This window comes from Typopeltis vanoorti, chromosome 24 (genome assembly GCF_054136105.1).
Source record: "Typopeltis vanoorti isolate ZY-2024b chromosome 24, IOZ_Tvanoo_1.0, whole genome shotgun sequence".
Taxonomy (NCBI): Eukaryota; Metazoa; Arthropoda; class Arachnida; order Uropygi; family Thelyphonidae; genus Typopeltis; species Typopeltis vanoorti.
In genome coordinates this window covers 50,129,971-50,151,737 of record NC_143572.1, presented here as the reverse complement: position 1 = coordinate 50,151,737, position 21,767 = coordinate 50,129,971, and the positions used below count along the sequence as shown (strand labels likewise).

The following is a 21,767-nucleotide window of genomic DNA, read 5'->3' as shown; positions in this document are numbered from 1 at the left end:
CTAACATTGTGATATTTTCTATTAGGTCATTCTTTGTCTTATAAAATTTTAATTCATTGTTCTCATCTGTCCAGAGATTTTGGAAATAGGTCACCCATTTTTCTAAATCTATTGTTTGTATTTTTATCTTTTCTTTTATTTCTTTATTCATGTATTTTATTACTTTATAGATTTTGGGTTGCGGCTTAAATAAATCCTTTTCTAGTTCTGTTACGAAATTGTTCCATCTTTCTCTATGTTTTTTCCTTACTTCTCGTTTTGCAATTGCACTTTTTCTTTTATACTCTATTTCTGCTTCTATTGTTTTGGAATTTAGCCATTTCTGGTAACTGTCCTTTTTGGTTTTTTATTATATTTTCTATTTCTTTGTTCCAGTCTCGTAGTCCTCTTTTTCTAATCCATTTGTGCTTTATTCCTAAGGTTTCTGTTGCTGCTTTTGTGAGAATTTGTTTCAAATTTTCCCATTCATCTTCTATGTCACTTGATTCATGTGTGGTTTCTGTTTTTAAGTTTGTGCATTTTTGATATTGTTGTCTAACTTGAGGATACTGTAATGAAGAAATTTTGTAGCTTGGCTGGTAAGAAATTTCAATTCTATGTGTTTTTAGCCACTTTGGTTTAAAACGAATTTTTGCTGATACCATATAACGATCAGTTTAATTCAAAGCCTCGATATGCTCTTACGTCTACAATTAACTCTGCTAATTTAAAATTTGTGATAATGTAGTCAATTGCTGATTTGTATCCTCTGGCTGACCAAGTATATTTATGTATTTCCTTGTGTTTAAACATTGAATTCATTATTCTCATATTATTATAAATGACAAAATTGCACAATCTGTGACCATTTTGATTACATGTATCTTCGCCAAATTTACCTATGTTTGTTTTGTATTTTTTGTTTCCTATTCTGGCATTTAAATCTCCTGCTAGCAGTAAATAATCAGTTTTGTTTGTTTTATCTATGGCATTCTGTAATTCTTTATAAAATATATTACTGTTTTCTTCTTTTCCCTCTTCTGGTGCATATGCACCAATTATTGTTATGTGGCCTCTTAATGTCTTGAGTCTAATTTCTATTAGTCTTTCATTCAAATAGTATGTACCATAATCATTATACCTGCTTTTGCTCTTTCTTCTTTTTTTACCCCACTGTAGATTTGTATATAGTTGTTTGTTTCTTTTGTACCTTTTTGTTTTTTCTTTGTTTCTGTTACTATACATATCTTTATGTTAGCTTGGTTTAGTTGTTTATCAAGTTCTTCTTCTTTGTGTGCAATGCTTTTCACATTCCATGTTGCAATCTTCATTATGTGTTCCTTTTTCCAATTTCGTTTACCGTTTTCTGGGTTGTGGTCTTTTCCCTGACAGTCTGTCTGGCTTTTCTTTGCATGAAACTTGAAAGTATTTTGAATTTCCCCAGGGGAGGTTACTAACCTGTCGCTGGGTAAGTCCAGTGGGAAGGCTGCTACCTAATGCCTCTGGACAGACAGATCTAGTAAGATTGGAAGATTAAGTAAGGGAGACAATTAGTTGTGGTGGTGTGCCCTCCCATGATGAGTCCCTGGAGGTGTCATGTAATAATATTATTTCATATCACAGAGAGAGAGAGAGAGAGAGAAAGAGAGAGAGAGAGGAGGTAACTTCTATGGTGAGTGAGTAAGCAGATTTCTGAGCCCTGTAGATAACTATTGCAGCTACTTTGCTTTAAATATCAATGATATATCAAAGCTAGCAGTAAACAAGGACGCACACATAAAAATATTAAGCTTTTTTTTTAGAAGTGGGATAATATTCAACTTGTTGCACATTTTAAATTTCTCCTTTTACAATAATGTTATTTAACAAATGTTAGAAGTATGTCAGATGCAAATATTTTATTAACTAAAATACACAATTTAGTAATGTGAAAGTAATAACTAAACACAGAAACAGAATCATGCTGATAATTTTAATAAAGGGCTTTAGTTTTCTTAATTAATAAAATATGTACACTAAAGTAATTCAATACATGAAACATTGTAATTTCCTTTGACTATAAATGTCAACCAAATCTTAAAAACATAAGTGAAAGTTTATTATTATTAATTGACACCTGCAGGGGTCCAAAGACTCATCAAGGGAAGGCACCTACTCTACAACTCTATCTCCACTACTCAATCCAACAACTACAGCAAACCGCATCATCTACACCAACTCTATCTACCGTTTGCCACAACTAATATTTTCACAGACAATCACAAACATCCATGCCCACGGCGGGATTTGAACCAACAGCCTTTTGGCTGGAGAGCAGATACGCTAACCACTCAACCAACTAGGGCGTCTTGCTATACAATCTGCATTATTCAAGCCACAACCATCATCATCTTCCTTTACTCTCTCTTTTTTGACTAGGGTGTGTCAAAAATCTTATGTTTTAGGATACATTCTTTTTTAAACAGTTGTTGAACTACTCCACTTATCTCTTTGCATTTCATGATGTCAAACAGATAGCTGAGTATGTTTTCAAAAAGTATAAGATGTTAATCTTATGAGAGGAGGAAGGGAAATTAATGAACACTAAATTCCTTTGAAATACAGTATGACTATAAACTAACTTCAGTTGATCAATAAGGCATTAGACGTTATATTGGAATCAGCTTAGTCAAAAATAATTACCTTGAGGTAAAGGAAATACTTGCTCAGTTTTTAATTCTCCTCTAAAAATATTCATCACAAAAGAGCTTGATTCCTAAAATAAACATGAGAAACATAAAGTGATATCATATAAATAGAATACTACTACTACTATAAATACCAATATTAACCTATTCCCATAGAATTTTTCATTCACCACAACAGAAACAAGGTACTCATAAGATGTACATGCAAGATTACTATATGGGCATGTTCATAGAGTCTGAAGACTACTTGGAGGCGCACTCTAAACATTTCACCAACAATAACCATCAGTTAGTTGCAAAATATCTGTCGCACTTCTCTTTCAACAATTCGCTAAACAAAGCACCAACTAAGTCTGGAAACAACATTCCACTCATACACCACTCTTCAAACAAGAAATCTAGTCCTCACACACATGTACTTGTTTACTTTTTTGAAAGTCATGTACTGAAAAATTTCCTTTGCATCAACCTGTAAAACACTTTTAGTAACTTATGCCTATCATACCCCCCCCCCCCACCACTACCTTAACCCTTTTACCAACTTTGCTTGCCTTTCTTCAGCGTCATTTGTCCAATGCTGGTGTCTGCATGCACATTATCATGGTTTTTGTGATGGCAATGTAACATTGATGAAATATAGGAAAGTATTAATTAAAGTTATTATAATTAATATTTTAGTATATGCTGCTATTTCTTGAAAAATAACAGTTATGAGTAACAAACGTATAAGCCTAATATACCAGAACCAGATGGCAAATTACTATTTTCAGGTTTTTGGAAAAAGACTCATACATACCACTTCCATGTTGTATTTAATCACCATCCTAGTCAAAAGGCCAGGACTATTAAGATCTTTTTACATCGTGTTCATTCTTTACATTCTTCTGATGAACTTTTACAGAAAGAATTATAACATATTAAATTATTCTTATCCAACTGCTTTCATGATTTCTTAAAAGCATTTATTAGTTAAAGAATTGCTGTATCTTCTACTCCAAAGGAAATAATTCTCATTCCTATCCTTTATGTGTAAAGCATTTCAAATGAATAGCAAAAATTTTAAAACCAATGAACATTTTTGTTGCCGTTCATCCTGAAAAATCGCCACTTTTAATACATTTAATAAGGATAAGCTGCCACCTCTTGGTTTTCCAGGCATCTACCATATTCCTTACCATTGTGGCTTATCTTATTATGGCCAAATCAAAAGACATGCCTTTATTCGTCATGAAGAACCTGAGTTATATTAAATATTGTGAGCCAGAACAGTCTATACTTGCTGAGCATGCTATCAGCTAAACAGAATTCAATCGAACAAGGCAAGAATCCTCCATAAAAGTCAATTCACTTTTATTATCTTTAATTCCTTTTACACTTTTCTTCATTTCTAAGGTTCAATAGCCTCCAAAACATTTTGCCACCTTTCTTCTTTTTCTGGGACTGCTTCTTTAATATCTTGTGTCCATCATGATATATATATATTTCCCATATATACTATCTTATCAGAATATACATTATCTTATTTTTCTATCCTTGCAGACAACTTCATCACATGCCTCCCTAGCTGAGTTCATGTTTTCTTTAGAGCTTGCCACTGAGACTCGAAGTTGTTCTTGTTTTTGAACTGCTTCATTTTTTCTTCAGTAATGTTTGTACAGTTGAACAGCAGGGGTGACCAACCTGCAGCCCCATAAGATCTTTAACTTTTAGCATTATTATGTGATGTGGAAAACATGCCGTCTTTCTTTCCATTTTGATATAGGAATTTGAGAATACGTTTCGATATTTCAGAAAAAATTATCAATTTTGTTGTATATTTGCGACTCCATTTTTAGTCCACATAAATACATTACCTTCGAATCTTCGAAAAACGGAATGAAGAGTTGCAATCAGATATTCAACTCAAGAAAAATTTGATCATGTCTCTTTGCTAGATTTTTATAAGACCTATCTTTCCAGAGAAAAATATCCTTCGCTTCACAATCACGCTTTATTCGTGTTATTGCTTTTTTGGTAGTAGATACATTTGTGAACAACCGTTTTCAAGAATGAAGCATACAAAGAGGAAAGTTAGATCAAAAATTTCTGATGAGAACTTTTAGAGTTCACTACTATTGAACAATCGATAATAAACAATAATTGGTGCATTGGTTTCAGGTAAAGAAGGCCAAATATCTCACTAGTTTTGTGTTTAAAAATTTTTTTTTTTTAAATTTAAGGAAGTTTTGTTGCTCATATACATTAACTATATTACACATTTTATATGCAGCTCAAGACAATTCCTCTTCACTCAACGTGGCCCAGGCAAGCCAAAAGGTTGGACACCCATGATCTACAGTTTTAGCTATAAAAGCTGATCACCTTTAATTCTTTTTAAAACTTTCTTACATACTGTTTCTTTTCAATGTGGTATTTTAAAACAAAGTGATGGTCACTTCCAATTTCAAATCTTCTGTACACTCTTGCGTATTGAACCATCAGATTCAGGATGAATGAAGATATCACTATCAACAATGACATAATTAATGAGGCTTTTCTTATGCTTCTTGTGACTTCATGGCATGCGAACTTGCACACACTTTCTTCCCTCCCACATACACAGGGGCGGCTCGTGCACAGGCACTGCAGAACTCCCAATTTTTCTCGATATATAAATATATTTATTAATTTATTTATATTTGCTTGTAATATTTAATTTTATCATGAACAATCCTATACAATTCTCTTATTTTGTATAAAAAATAATAAAAATCCATCTTGTAGCACTTAGGAGTGTGAAGGACGCTAGCAGCACTGTGTTTACCAGTATCATATTGCTACATGCGCAAGCATATGCACGTCATGGTGAGATGCGAGCTATTAGCATAATTCGGCACTGTCCGTTGCGCAGTTCCACTGTTGTTTATATGCAGTTTGTGCCAGTAGTGTTCGTAGTACTTATTGTGTTCACTCTGTCTCTTTAAATATTTGGACATTACAATTAAAGGATTTAATTGTAATGTCCAAAAATTGTAAATCCATTCCTTTAATTACAATTAAAGGAATGGATTTTATTTTTAATTAATTTTGAATTATACTAAACTGTATAATTTTATCGATAATAAACAATATTTTTCATGAAACAAAACAAGAAGAATATATTCAAATTAAGTGGATATTGAATCCAACATTATTTCACAGCCGAATATAGAAACAACAAGAGTTTCATGCTGAATATAAAAACTATAAAAGTTTTGGCAGATACAAGCGTATGCCAATGTTTCAAGATGGGCAACTAGTAGTAAAGGTGGAGAAAGATCCGATCACTGTCCTTAGTATTTTCCCATAATGTAAAACACACCTCCTAGGAGATGCATGATGTTATACATTATGCGGGGAGATCACTATCCAGACTGGTTTCGACCTTTTTTGAGGACTCGTCAGTGGGAGCTAGACCAAGAATACGCAGGATGGAGTGATACAGAAACTTGTACTTTACAATACAAGTTCTAAAAAAGGTGTCACATTACAAAAGCACCAAAAATTACTGAAAAAGAGAGCCAAAAGGCTTCACTTCAGCAATGCAAAATTATTCAAATTAAGTGGATCCACTTCATTTGAATAATTTTGCATTGCCAAAGTGAAGCCTTTTGGCTCTATTTTTCAGTAAGAAGAATATATTTTATTTTTAAGTAATTTTGAATTATACCAAACTATAATTTTCTCAATAATAAAGAATATTTTTTCATGTTTAATTTTTTTAAAACTTTTTACCATAATTTTGACATTTGACATTTTATCCAAACACATATACACTGTACTTACAGTGTGTATGTATATTTAGAAAGTTGCAGCACCCCCCCCCCCACTATTTCAAGCCATGAGCCGCCACTGCACATACATTATTCATCTACAGATATATACACATACATTATACATTTATGAGGGTGGTCTGAAAAGTTCTCGGCCTCGATCAGATGGCAATACTATAAGCAAGATTTTTTTTTTCTAATTTGGTACATCTGCCATAAGCATCCATGTGAAATTGCAAGTTATTCTATCAATTAGTTTGTTTTATAGTTTTATACAGCTGTCTGAAGCAAAAGTGTTGTCTGTATCCCTTGAAAATGGATAAAATTGAGTATCGTGCGGTTATAATATTCTTTGTAAAAGAAGGTTTAACGCCAAAAGAAATTCCTTCAAAGTTCATAAAAGTTTATGGGCACTCTTCTCCTTTGTTTTCGACAATTAAGAAATGGGCTGCAGAGTTTAAACGTGGCCATACCAGCAGAGGTGTAGCTAGGGGGGGGGATCCACCCTGGGCGGCACATTAAACCTTTTTGAACTTTTGCAGTTAATTCTAAAATAGAGTCTCGAGAACTCATTCCCAAATATTATAATACTACTGTGAATTTTCTTCACAATTGCTGTAAGTGTTGCTAGTTGTGAGAGGAGTTTTTCTAAATAAAATTGATTAAGAATTACCCACATTACTATGAAACAGACTTCGTCAATGTAATCAACTATTTTGCTAATAGAAAAGCAAGAAAAATAACATTTTAGAATGTTGAAATTAAAGTTTTACTTCAAAAATAAACAGTGTTTTAATTTGAGATGAAAAGCCAAACGGCTATATTTTCTGGCGAAGTTGGTTAAATTAAGGGGATAAAAATCCTTTATTATTTTACAGCCAGTATGCGAAACAAATGCATACTGACTGTAAAATAATAAGGGATTTTTATCCCCTTAATTTAGTGTTTTAATTTATTTCCCTATATGTCGTTTTTACTTTTTGTAATATTTTTGGTGTGTATTGAGAGGGGCGGCAAACTCAGGGACGACACCGGGCAGCAAAAGTTCTTGCTATAACTCTGCATACCAGCCTTGAAGATGACCCACATGAAGGACATCCAAAAAGTGCAACAACATTGATCAAGTACACGATATGGTATTGGATAACCAGCGAGTCAAAGTGCATGAAATTGCTGAGACTATAGGCATTTCAAAAGAACTGCCTATAGTCAGTTCTTTTGAAATGAAAAAGCTTTGCGCACGATGGGTGCTGCACTTGCTCACAGCAGATCAAAAACTCACTCGCATGAAAATCTCTGAACAGTGCTTGAAGCATTTTAATAAGAATAAAACTGATTTTGTGCATAGATTTATTACTATGGATGAGACTTGGATTCACCATTACACACCAGAATCCAAACAACAGTCAAAACAGTGGACAGAAGCCAGTTGTTCAGCACCAAAGAAGACAAAGTCGGTTCCATCAGCAGGAAAGGTCATAGCAAAATGCCTTTAGCATCCCTTTTGGGATGCTAAAGGCATTTTGCTTATTAATTATCTTGAAAAGGATAAAACAATAACCGGGGAATATTATTCCAATCTTTTAACCAGACTAGATGAAAAAATCGTGAAAAAAGACCCGGTTTGCAGAAGAAAAAAATCATCTTTCATCAGGATAATGCACCTGCCAACAAAGGTGTTTTGGCAATGGGAAAATTAAGGGATCCGCACTATGAATTGTTGGAACATCCACCTTATTCTGCAGATTTGGCTTCCTCTGACTTCTATCTCTTCCCAAAACTAAAAACTCTTCCTCGCTGGTCAGTATTTTTTTTCTTTGAATCAAGAGGCAATTGCAGCTGTAGAGGAGAGAACCACTACAGTGATGGGATAATGGTGCTGGAGCATTGCTGGAATAAATGCATTAGTCTTAAGGGAGATTATGTTGAAAAATAAAAATAATTTTGAAATTATAAATTGGTATTGGTTTTTTCATTGTTTGGCCGAGAACTTTTCAGAACACCCTCGTATACACATACATCATACACACACACATGCACACACCAGGGTCAAATATTAAGGATGTGCTAGGTGTGAGGTGCTCATCCATCGAATAGCAATATCACCGATATTATATTTTTGCATGGATTCTCGTTAAAGACTCCCCTAATTATTTCCAGACTTTGCGTGATTCATAAAAGTAAACACAATATACTAATGCATCATGAAGAGGACACTTTGACGCATAAACATTGCATCACATTCGCATTAATAGCCCAAGTGTGCATTCAAAATGCATACACCTCTGAGACCTTTGAAAAGATGTACAGATGCTGCAGCAGGTCAAATTCTTAGTGTTGTAGTTTTAAACTGCTCAGAAGGCAAAGGAGGGTGACTCTGAGACAAAAGCACCTAGAGGCTGTGATTGGTTATTGTGTCAACCAATCCAATGGAACATTGTCATTTGTCATGAGTTGATGTTTTTTTCTTTCTGAGTTCATCTGTTTTGCATGCATGAAGCGCAAACTGATGTGGTAGGCAAGTTTTTATATATAACATAGACTAGTTTTTAATATATAATTTTCGATAAATTTATAACTTTTTATCCCATTATCCCATATTTACAATGAGAAAGTATTGTAGTCAAAGGAGGTAAGCCTCACCCTCCCATTTCCAAATTTTACATCTTTGAATAATTCAGATATACCAACAGTACAGTAACGAGCGTATGAAGCGCCTGTGGCAAGTGTCTAAACTTGCGCCCCTAACCCAAAATTGACAAAAATTTTGAAAAATTTAAATGTAACAAGTTAAATTTTACTAAATGCAATGTTAAATACTTACTATTAACCCCATCAAAATGAGTTGCAGTGAGGTGAAGAATTTTTGTGTCTAAAGTGGCGTATAGACGAAATTTAAAAATACAATATAAAATGATTATTACGGACAACTCCAGGGAGTCCTTAGACTCATCGAGGGAGGCCCTAAACATCATGTCCACACAACTATATGACATTCTCACAGTATCTATCATACCTTGCCTTGAACTCACTCACCGTCATAGCACCCACAATAGACTCTGGCAGCTTATTCCATTCATTTACCACTCTAAAAGTAAAGAACCAAGCTCTAACACCCTTGCTAACCACACTCTTACCCATCTTCCATAAGTGTCCCCTAGTTCTCCAACCACTAATCCTGATCTCAAAAATATCTTCTGAATTAATCCTATAGAAACCCTTTAGTAATTTGAATGTTTCAATCATATCTCCCCTTTTCCGCCTATCAACTAATTTCTGCAACCCACGAATCTTCAACCTGTTCTCATAAGGTTCATTCCATAGACCTGCTATCATCTTGGTCACTCACCTCTGGATCCTCTCCACCTCTTCCTCATCAAGAAGAAACCTAGGTGACTAAATCTGGGCACAGTAGTTGAGATGATGTCTTATCAAGGCTCGGTACAGAGGTACAATAACTTGCTTGTGTCTGCTCGTCAAAGTATTTTTCAACAACCAAGTGAGTTGATGAGCTGATTTAGCCACTTTTGCAATGTGCCCCCTAAACTTCATCTCCCTATCCACCAACACTCCCAAGTCCATGGAAATAGTGGACTTTTATATCTACCATATTTTTCAACAGATAACGCGCGCGTTATCTATACAAAAAAAGTCTAAATTCGTTAAAAATGAATATGTGCGGTATACATTTGAAAGGTATGAGAGGTAAACCAAATGTAATAACAAAACTAAGGTTAGAAGTATTACTTAATATTTATTGAACATTACACTATTCAAATCCAAAAAATTCTTAATGAGATAATATTGAAAGAATCAATTGCATTAAAAATTTTGTTTGGTATTTCTCCAGCTTCATAATCAATGACAGCCAATTTGGAATATTTACAATTGTTTTAACTTCTGCTATCGCGTGTGCCCTACACGAATCCAACACTAACAAGATTTTGGGTTAAAAAATGCCATTTTGCTCTTTCGCTACACATTATCCAACCAAAATTTCATAATCTTGGAATTTATCCAACCTTCATCATTAGCAGTAACAATAATATCTTTGGAATCACAACCTTTTGGAACAGTCTTTCTTTTGAAAATTGTTTCTCTTCAACAATTATCTTGTAACTTCAACTAGTTACAAGAGAATGATGCAGCCCACACAAGTTACCTTTCGGGTCACACAAAAAGTCGTAGTAATGTTACAGTGCTAAAAATTGTAAAATTTTGAATTTAAAAAATCGACCACTGCTATTAGCAATGCATGTGCTTTCAAAGAATTCCTCCGTCCTTTGTCTGTACTTCCTAGCTCTACCGCTAGTTGGCGCTACCTCCTTGTAAAAGGAGGTAGCGCCAACTAGCGGTAGAGCTAGGAAGCTCTAGGAAGACTCACGGCCATTGAATCACCATACGAAATGAATGAATGAGACCAATTAAGATGATGTGATATACATTCTTAAAACTTTCATACATCGATACACACATATATATAATCAAACTGATGTGAATTTTGAAGTGCAGGTTGCATAAGCCATGACAGCACACCCAAACAAAATGGTCATGCAATGCCACTGATATACACAAAAAAAATCACACACACACACCTTTTTTTTTAGTTAAATACTGACCATCGTATAACATTAGCTACTATGGTGGTGGTGCTTTTAAGAATTTTCTGTTACTGTTTAATTGCCAGTCCAATTTTTTTTTTGTGTGTGTACTAATTCTACAAATAAGTTTTAATGAAAGTTTTCTTCTGTCTTATAGTTTGTTAATATTAAAGTGGTTAATGTACTTGCTCCTCAACCGACAGAGTTGTGGGCTGAAATCCCACACATGGGTATGAACGTTTTGTGACTGTCTAAGTGGGAGATGAATTTTATCGCACCCGGTGCGAGACCACTTACTAGAGGCTTGAGGAGTCTTGAAAAAGTTTTTCAAATTGATCTTTAGAGCCGAGTTTCTAGAATGTGTAAAAAATAAATATACAAAAATGATTTTAAAAAATCCTTAGCCCATCCACAGTACCTAATGTACAGGTTTACAACATTTTGTAGACAGGATACACATTATTATAAAAAGATGCAATATATGTATATATATATATATATATACCCCTCCTCCCATGAGAAACAGTGGTGGATCTTCCAGAAGAGTGACCAAAGTATGGTAGATAACTAGAAAGTGCCTATCAGATCCAAGAACAAACTTTCCCCATTGGACTTTCCACCTTTCCTTGCTCTTGTGGTCTATCATATTTTAGTCAATCCATAATATCTGCCCTTGTTCATCATGAAGAACATATAAATTACATTAAGTAACATGAACCCAAGTCAGTGGCGTAGCTGGGGCTGGGGGGGTCCACCCTGGGCGGCACTTTTTTGGGGGGTTTTCATGTGAGATAATTTTATTTGTCGAAGATTCTTTTATTTATGTTATATTAGTAATTTTTATTAATTAATAATTAGTTTTTAACAACTATACTTATAACTAAAATAAATAAAATATAAATATAACAAAACTTACATTTCCCTACGCATGGATAGGGAAATGTAAGTTATTATGTGTTAGTCAGACATTTTTGTAATAGATTTCACGGATTGATATGAACACAGAACTTAACACTTAACTTACTAAATTCACAATTTCCCCCAGATATATTTCAGCAATTTAAATTCACAGTTAACTTAATCACAGTTAAATTAACACTTAACTTATTAAATTCACAATTTCTCCCAGATATATTTCTGGCTATTTAAATTCACAGTACAGGCAGGTTATTTTACTTGGAAAGGGAAAATAGACAAACAATTAGATGGGAGAGCTATGGGTTCGCCCCTTTCTCCCCCCGTAGCCAATTTCTACATAGAACATCTGGAAAAATTAGCTATCAACACAGCCACTCTCAAACCTAGTCTCTGGCTATGCTATGTTGATGATGTGCTTGCTATTTGGCCACATGGCCCAGACACATTGAATACATTTTTAGTGCATCTAAATAGCCAGCACCCTAAAATCCACTTTACAATGGAATTAGAAGCCAATGACTGCCTACCCTTCCTGGACACACTGATCACACGTCTTCCAGAAGGTTCCTTATCGTTTTCGGTTTATAGAAAACCCACACATACAGGGAGATATTTACACAAACAATCATACCATCACCCTTCTCAACAATATGGTATCTTAAAAACACTAACCCATAGAGCTACAGCAATCTGTTCCAATGACATTGCTCTCACTGCTGAACTTTCTCACCTAAGACACACCTTCTTAACCAACGGTTATAATCCCCATAAAATATATAACATACTAAATGCTACCCAGAAATCCCCTCTATCTACCACAGAGGACTACAACAAAACTATCACCATCCCATACATTAAAGGCACATCTGAAAAGATATCTAGGGTGCTTAACAAACACCAACTACGCACAGTATTTAAACCTTATGTAAAATTAGCAACTCTCATCCATTCACCTAAGGACAAATGCGCTCCTTTATCACATCCAGGAGTCTATGAAGTGTCCTGTTCTTGCCATCAAGCCTACTACGGACACAGGAAGAACTGTGGACATCCGCCTCAGTGAACACAAAAAATATATCCGACACTTTCGCTATGGCAGGTCGGGTCTGGCAGACCATGCTTTGGATACCCCTGCACACAGGATCAATTGGAAAGAAACAAAAGTAATGCACAGAAGCTTCTACAAGTCAGAGAGGTTGTTCCTGGAATCAACAGAAGCCTTAAAACATACTCCAAACCTTAACAAGCATGGCTTTATAAATCTACCAAAGATTTGGTAGACAGTCATCTTAAGACCAAATTAATATTTATTACTTTTATTTTATTTCATTTTTTTAAACTTTCTAAGACTATCATTTCAAAACATTGATTTTTTTTTTTTAAACCTAGATGGCGCCATATTAGAACTTTATTTCTTGTGTAGAGGCTTAAGTGCTGTGAGGACATTATGTTGGAGGTTTAATGGATTTTTTACAACACTCAAAAAGAATTAAATTAGAATTTAATGCTTCCTATATTTCGTCCTAGTCACTAGGACATCTACGGGGATTACAAAAACAATTAATGTAACATGCACACAAAAACTTACAATACTAAGCCCAACCACGTGGGTGACACTAAAGTCCTATCTAGGTGGAGCGCCCTCTAAGGGCGGTAGTAGGTGGCCTGGAATGTAAGGTGGGACCTCTGGTGATGAGTGTTTCCCAAATCTTCGGAAGCTTAATGCAACCGTATTTGTTAAGATTTGGTTGGTTTCTGAGAGCTGCTGCTGCTTCTAAGAAAAGTCTCTCTTTCTTGAATTTGCTGTGGTGGAGCATGGTGGTTTTCTTCCATGATACTCTGTGGGTGGTGTCCAAAACATGGTCAGCCAAGCCTGAATGGCCATAATTGTGTTTAACGATGTACGACTTGTGTTCCTCCAGGTGGAAGGATGCTGATCTGCCTGTCTGTCCAAAATACGCAAGCTTACAGGAACAGGGTACTTTGTAAACTCCAGGCAGAGAGAGGAGGGAGCTGATCTTTCGTAGAACGGATAAGGGTAGCAAGTTCGCAGTAGGGCTTATATGCTGTGTGTAGGTTATACTTTTTTAGTATCTTGGCTATTTTTTCCGAGGTGCCTCGGATGTAGGGTATGGTGATGGCATTTTTAAATTCTTGTTGACGAGAGGGACGGGGAATGGGGGAGGAATTGATTATTTTTTTGATACTGTGTTCGCTGTAGCCATTGGAGAGGAAAGTTCTGTGTATGTGGTTAAGCTCAGTAGTGAGGGCGGTTCCACTGGAACAAAGATTGTGGGCTCTCTTGGTAAGGGTTTTAATGATGCCATATTGTTGTGAGGGGTGGTGGTGGGAGAGTTTGTGAATGTATCTGCCTGTGTGTGTGTGGGTTTTCTGTATACAGTGAAGGCAAGAGTATCATTAGGCAGGCGCGTGACTAAGGTGTCTAGGAAGGGTAAACAATTGTTCTTTTTCTTTTCCATAGTAAACTGGATTCTTGGATGTAGGCTACTGAGATGACCGAGGAAGGAGTCTAACGTGTCTGGGCCATGAGGCCAAATGGAGAACACATCATCTACATATCTTAGCCAGATAGAAGGTTTGAGTGGGGCTGCGTCTATGGCTCGTTTTTCGAAATCTTCCATATAGAAATTGGCAAGGGGGGGGGGGGGTTGAGAGGGGGGGAACCCATGGCGGTTCCTTCTATCTGCTTGTAGATTTTGTTATTCCAAGAGAAATACCCAGAGTTGATGGCAAAGGAAAAGAGATCTAAGATGTCAGAGGGGAAAACGTTTTCTAAGAGAGATAAAGTGTCAGTTAAAGGAATATTGGTAAACAAAGGGTAATGCCACAGTTGTTCTTAATACCAGCGAATACAAGCGAAAAATGAACATTATCCTCCGCGATCACGCTACCTACATCCCGCTAGAACACGACCCCACAAAAACACGTTAAGAAATTAAAAATCTTACTTAAAAAAGTAACCTCCTGGCCCCCTGACGTTACGAAAAAACTTAAATCTTTCATCTCCCGTCCCCCCCGAATATACGGTTTACCAAAAATCCACAAACCCAATTCCCCACTCAGACCTATAGTAGATGCCACCAATGCACCTTGTTACAGACAGTCTAAACAGCTTGCCAACTCTCTGTCCCCCCTCACCAGAAATTCAGCTTCCTATATAAAAAATTCGGCCCACTTTAAAGCCCTCACAGAAAATTTAACCTTGAACAATACAGACATATTAGTAAGCTTTGATATCTCCTCTTTGTTTACCAATATTCCTTTAACTGACACTTTATCTCTCTTAGAAAACGTTTTCCCCTCTGACATCTTAGATCTCTTTTCCTTTGCCATCAACTCTGGGTATTTCTCTTGGAATAACAAAATCTACAAGCAGATAGAAGGAACGGCCATGGGTTCCCCCCTCTCAACCCCCCCTAGCCAATTTCTATATGGAAGATTTCGAAAAACGAGCCATAGACTCAGCCCCACTCAAACCTTCTATCTGGCTAAGATATGTAGATGATGTGTTCTCCATTTGGCCTCATGGCCCAGACACGTTAGACTCCTTCCTCGGTCATCTCAATAGCCTACATCCAAGAATCCAGTTTACTATGGAAAAGGAAAAGAACAATTGTTTACCCTTCCTAGACACCTTAGTCACGCGCCTGCTTAATGATACTCTTGCCTTCACTGTATACAGAAAACCCACACACACACAGGCAGATACATTCACAAACTCTCCCACCACCACCCCTCACAACAATATGGCATCATTAAAACCCTTACCAAGAGAGCCCACAATCTTGTTCCAGTGGAACCGCCCTCACTACTGAGCTTAACCACATACACAGAACTTTCCTCTCCAATGGCTACAGCGAACACAGTATCAAAAAAATAATCAATTCCTCCCCCATTCCCCGTCCCTCTCGTCAACAAGAATTTAAAAATGCCATCACCATACCCTACATCCGAGGCACCTCGGAAAAAATAGCCAAGATACTAAAAAAGTATAACCTACACACAGCATATAAGCCCTACCGTAAACTTGCTACTCTTATCCGTTCTACGAAAGATCAGCTCCCTCCTCTCTCTCTGCCTGGAGTTTACAAAGTACCCTGTTCCTGTAAGCTTGCGTACTTTGGACAGACAGGCAGATCAGCATCCATCCGCCTGGAGGAACACAAGTCGTACATCATTAAACACAACTATGGCCATTCAGGCTTGGCTGACCATGTTTTGGACACCACCCACAGAGTATCATGGAAGAAAACCACCATGCTCCACCACAGCAAATTCAAGAAAGAGAGACTTTTCTTAGAAGCAGCAGCAGCTCTCAGAAACCAACCAAATCTTAACAAATACGGTTGCATTAAGCTTCCGAAGATTTGGGAAACACTCATCACCAGAGGTCCCACCTTACATTCCAAGCCACCTACTACCGCCCTTAGAGGGCGCTCCACCTAGATAGGACTTTAGTGTCAACCACGTGGTTGGGCTTAGTATTGTAAGTTTTTGTGTGCATGTTACATTAATTGTTTTTGTAATCCCCATAGATGTCCTAGTGACCAGGACGAAATATAGGAAGCATTAAATTCTAATTTAACTCTTTTTGAGTGTTGTAAAAAATCCATTAAACCTCCAACATAATATTAGGACTTTAGTCTTGTGTTGCACGCTGCAATTACTATTACTAGCCCCGCTGTCACACACACCGGATTGTGGTTGTTTTGCATTTGTAACAAACTTTGTGTTGTGTGCTCTGAAGATGCTGGATATAATACCAGCCAAATATTAGCTTTTAAGTTAATAAATAGTTATTTTCTTGATCATCTGTGTTCATATCAAACCGTGAAATCTATTACAAAAATTACATTTACCTATCATACTATAATTCAAATTCTTAAAAATAAAACAATAAAAGGCATGGTAAGGCGATTGCTTTATTGCTTATACCGTAGCGGCTGCATCCCAGCAACAGGCACAGCACAGTCAGTACACATTTGAGAAAACATATATATTTTTTCTTCTTCTAATTTTGCGTATAACTAAGGCCATCGGCAGGGTTTTAGGGTCCCGGTAATAATAATATTTCTGTGGTTCCCTATTATATTAGGCTTTCTGCTTAACCCTTTTGATGTGTATATAAAAATTAACAAGCATGAATCCATTTTTATCCTAAAAAATGCTAAAATGCCTGATTCATCATTAGTTTTTTTAATCTGTTGCATGTTTATATCATTTGGGTCATTATCGAAACTGTTGAAAACATATTTATTGTATTCTTTATCTATGGTTAGTTTAGAGCAGGGATGGGTAACCCTTGGCATTCGTGCCAAACATGGCACGCAACCCAGGGCTCATCTTAAAAAATAATTAAATAAATAAATACATTTCAAACATCTTCGCTGACTTGTATATTTTAACTTAATACAATTTTATTAAGTACAGTGATACCAAATAAAAATGAAATAAAGAAGCAAACCCTACCAACTCTTTTAGTAATAATAAGTAATAAAAAAATAAGAAACAAAGATCCCATTTCCAATCCATCTATCTCCACGATATACTGATGTACAAGTTTCGTCCAGTTCAGTTGTTGCATCATTCATCAGGCAGCCAGACGTGGCGTGACTCCTTTACCATCAATTGATATATCTTTGTGTATGTATATGGATTTGGATTTTATTAAATCGTAAGTCATTAAAATATGGATTGAAAGTATTTATTGTCAATTAATGTTTAACTTCAGTTAAGGGGATAAAAATCCCTTATTGTTTTTCAGCCAGTCAAACGGCTATTTTTCTGGCGAGGTTGATCAGGTTGATCAAGTTGCCTGGCTGAAAAAAACAATAAGGGATTTTTATCCCCTTAACTGATCAACCTCGCCAGAAAAATAGCCGTTTGGCTTTTCATCTTAATGTTTAACTTATTAGATATAAAAGCAAATTTCCTTTACATTGCCATAAACATACCTTATTTACTCGAATATAACATGCACTTTTCCCCCAAATATTAAAGCTAAAAATCGTGGTGCGAGACGTGGGGATTTCGGAAATTCAAGTTTTCAGTTTTTTTTTTGTAAAATATCCGCATATCTTGCACTTGCTATTTCCTGCCTAGAGAGCAGTTTCTTTGTGTGCATCCTACCCAAATAACACCATCTTGTTTCCCATTATGTTTCCCATTATGTGGAAATAGGATCTTTGTTTCTTATTTTTTTATTACTTATTATTACTAAAAGAGTTGGTAGGGTTTGCTTCTTTATTTCATTTTTATTTGGTATCACTGTACTTAATAAAATTGTATTAAGTTAAAATATACAAGTCAGCGAAGATGTTTGAAATGTATTTATTTATTTAATTATTTTTTAAGATGAGCCCTGGGTTGCGTGCCATGTTTGGGAAACAAGATGGTGTTATAATGGGAATTAGGTCATGACTTGGGAGGTGGCTAAAGGAGTCGAATTTACAATTAAGACAGGGTATATGTGGAATTACCGGGCTGGTAAGTATGACAAGCTTAGGTGTGTGCTTGGCTCAATGCCATGGCATGTAAAACTGCAAGGGCTGGATGTTGATGGTGCATGGGAGGTGGTTAAGAACTGTTTGCAGGAGGCAATGGTTGACTGTATACCAAGACTCCGAATAATAAATCAGGTAGGGGTTAAATGGATGAATAACACTATTAAGCTTGAGCTGCAAAAAAAGAAACAATTGTGGAGGGAATTTAAGGAGAAGGGTGACCATCAGGTGCATGAACAGTATAAAGCTCAGGCCAGGATGGTAACAAGGGTGGTAAGAAAAGCAAAAGCAGATTACGAAAGGAAATTGGCCATGCAGGCTAAAGAGAATCCCAAACAGTTTTTTCAATATGTTGCAAGTAAAAGGAAAAATGCTCATGGTAGAATGATCTTAAAAAATGCTGAGGGTAGGGAGGTAACTGAATCAGTCGATGTTGTGGAATTACTGAGCGAGCACTTTGCAAGAGTATATCATCCAGGTGGTGGCTTTGCGGAAATGGAGAAACCAACAGCTTATACTGGAATTGTGATGAATGAGGTAGAGGTAACTAGTCTATTACAGAACCTCAATGTCAATACATCTGTGGGATTGGATGGTATACCAGCTCGTGTCGTACGTGAAGCGGCCAAAGAATTGTCAGTGCCCTTGACCATTATGTTTAAGTTGAGCCTCAGGACTGGGTCAGTCCCAAGGGGGTGGAAAGAGGGGAAAATAGTTCCACTGCACAAAGGTGGTTCCAAGGCTGCTGTTGAAAATTACCGGCCAATCAGCATAACAGGAATCATTATCAAGGTCTTAGAGAAAATAGTCAAGAGGAAAATACAAGATTGGATAGAAGAAAATGGGATACTGTATCGGGGACAGCATGGTTTTGTGAAGGGTAGGTCATGCCTCAGTAACTTGCTCACGTATTATAACACAGTGACGGCTGAACTGGATAAGGGTAATGGGTTTACAGTGATTCTGCTGGACCTTGCTAAGGCCTTTGACAGGATACCACATGGAATTCTAATCAGTAAATTGCAGCATATAGGAATGGACATAGGGTTGGTGAGATGGATAGGAGGGTGGTTGACGGAGAGATATCAGAGAGTGGTTTACTCAGGAGTAGAGTCCACTAGACGGCCTGTGACTAGTGGTGTACCACAAGGATCTGTTCTTGGACCACTGCTGTTTAATTTGTTCATAAATGATATAGGAAAGGATCTGAGAGGAACAGTTCATTTGTTTGCGGATGATGCGAAGTTGGGTAGGGCAATAGTGAATGCAGATGACGTCAAAATTTTGCAGGATGATTTGGATAGATTGGAGGTCTGGGCTAGGGAGAATGGATGTCAATTTAATGTGGCAAAATGTAAGGTTATGCATTTTGGGGTGAAAAGATGGGAGGCAGTTTACTGCATTGGTGGAACCGTGCTCCAGGAAATTGATGAGGCACGAGATTTAGGAGTGTTGGTGGATAAGGAATTGAAATTTAGGGGACACATTGCAAACGTGGCCAAATCAGCTCATCAAATCACTTGGTTGCTGAAGAATACGTTGACAAGCAGAGACAAGCAGGTTATTGTTCCTCTGTATCGAGCCTTGATAAGACCTCATCTCGACTACTGTGCTCAGATTTGGTCACCTAGGTTTCTTCTTGATGGGGAGGAGGTGGAGAGGATCCAGAGGCGAGTGACCAAGATGATAGCAGGTCTGTGGAATGAACCGTATGAGAACAGGTTGAGGATTTGTGGGTTGCAAAAATTGGTTGATAGGCGGAGAAGGGGAGATATGATTGAGACATTCAAATTACTGAAGGGTTTCTATAAAATTAATTCAGAAGATATTTTTGAGAACAGGGCTGGTTGTGGGAGGACTAGGGGTCATCCATGGAAACTGGGCAAAAGTGTGGTTAGTAAAGGTGTTAGAGCTGGGTTCTTTACTTTTAGAGTAGTGAATGAGTGGAATGCGCTCCCTGAGTCTGTGGTGGATGCTGTGACAGTGAATGAGTTTAAGGCGAGGTATGATAGATACTGTATGAATGTCGAATAGTTGTGATGAAAATGATTTGGGGCCTCCCTCGATGAGTCTAATGACTCTCTGGAGTTGCCCGTAATAATAATAATAATAAATAATAATAATTATTTCAAGCAAAAATTATCAGTAATTTACAAGTCTTGAGATACTTAATGAAAAATAGTAGTGTTTAGAAAAATACTACTATTTTTTAAAACTTTCAAGGACTACTATATTTTTTTCAGAACTTTGGACTACTGTTTTTTTAAACCTTATATATATATATATATATATATATATATATATATATATATAACTTAGATGGCACCATATTAGGACTTAGGTCTTGCGTTGCATGCTGCAATTACTTATACTAGCCCCACTGTTACACCATATTGTGGTTGTCTCGCATTTGTAACGAACTGTTTTGTATGCTCTGAAGATGCTTGATATAACACCAGCGAAATATTAGCTTTTAAGTTAATAAATACTTATTTTCTTAAATCCAATTCAATAATTAACAAAAGATTTGGCTTCATGTAAGTACTTTTCTATTTGTGTTGATGAGAGCACAGACATTACATCATCAGCTAGCCTGGCAATCTTTGCTCGATTTTGTAAGGATAACGAAGTATGCAAAGAGAGGATAAACCTTGTAACATTACCTAAGCATATCAGTGGGGTTGAAATATGTAAAGCAGTTATGAACGAATTATCTATTCGACAAACTGATTTTTCAAAATATCCGTCACAACAGATGGTGAATCCAGCATGATTGGTAAGGAAGCAGGATATATAAATCTGTTTACAAAAATATGTTGGTCATCCACACTGATAGGTTTTTTCATTGCATCCTACATGAGGAAAAGTTATGTGCAAACGCTGGCCTAAAGGAACTTCAAGAAGTGATGCAAGCAATAACCAAGGTTATAATTAAGATGAAAAGCCAAACGGCTATATTTTCTGGCAAAGTTAATTAAATTAAGGGGACTAAAATCCTTTATTATTTTACAGCCAGTATGCGAAACTCTAAGATCGAAAACTATGATCTACGAGTTTCATGCTGAAGAACTATCAGCGAATCGAAGTGTAAGTGACCACTTGGTAGTCACGCTTGGCAACCTAGTGAAGGTATGCAAGTTCTTTTCAGTTAAACTTTGATATCATCCAGGTCTACCTACTCACTGATGAGACCTCAAAAAAGGTTGAAACCGGTCTGGATAGTGACCTCTCCTCATAATGTAAAGCAGTATTATATCTCCTAGGAGC

The 21,767-nt window shown here is 36.4% G+C and overlaps 1 protein-coding gene across 1 annotated transcript in view; it reads right to left on the bottom strand.

Moving 5' to 3' along the window:
- Acadvl (Acyl-CoA dehydrogenase very long chain) overlaps positions 1-21,767 on the bottom strand; it is a 208,329-nt gene that overhangs the window by 130,188 nt on the left and 56,374 nt on the right. Inside the window, exon 3 of the mRNA XM_090414015.1 lies at positions 2,662-2,734. Coding sequence (XP_090270141.1) covers positions 2,662-2,734 — 73 coding nt within the window. The remainder of the gene's footprint in view (positions 1-2,661; positions 2,735-21,767) is intronic.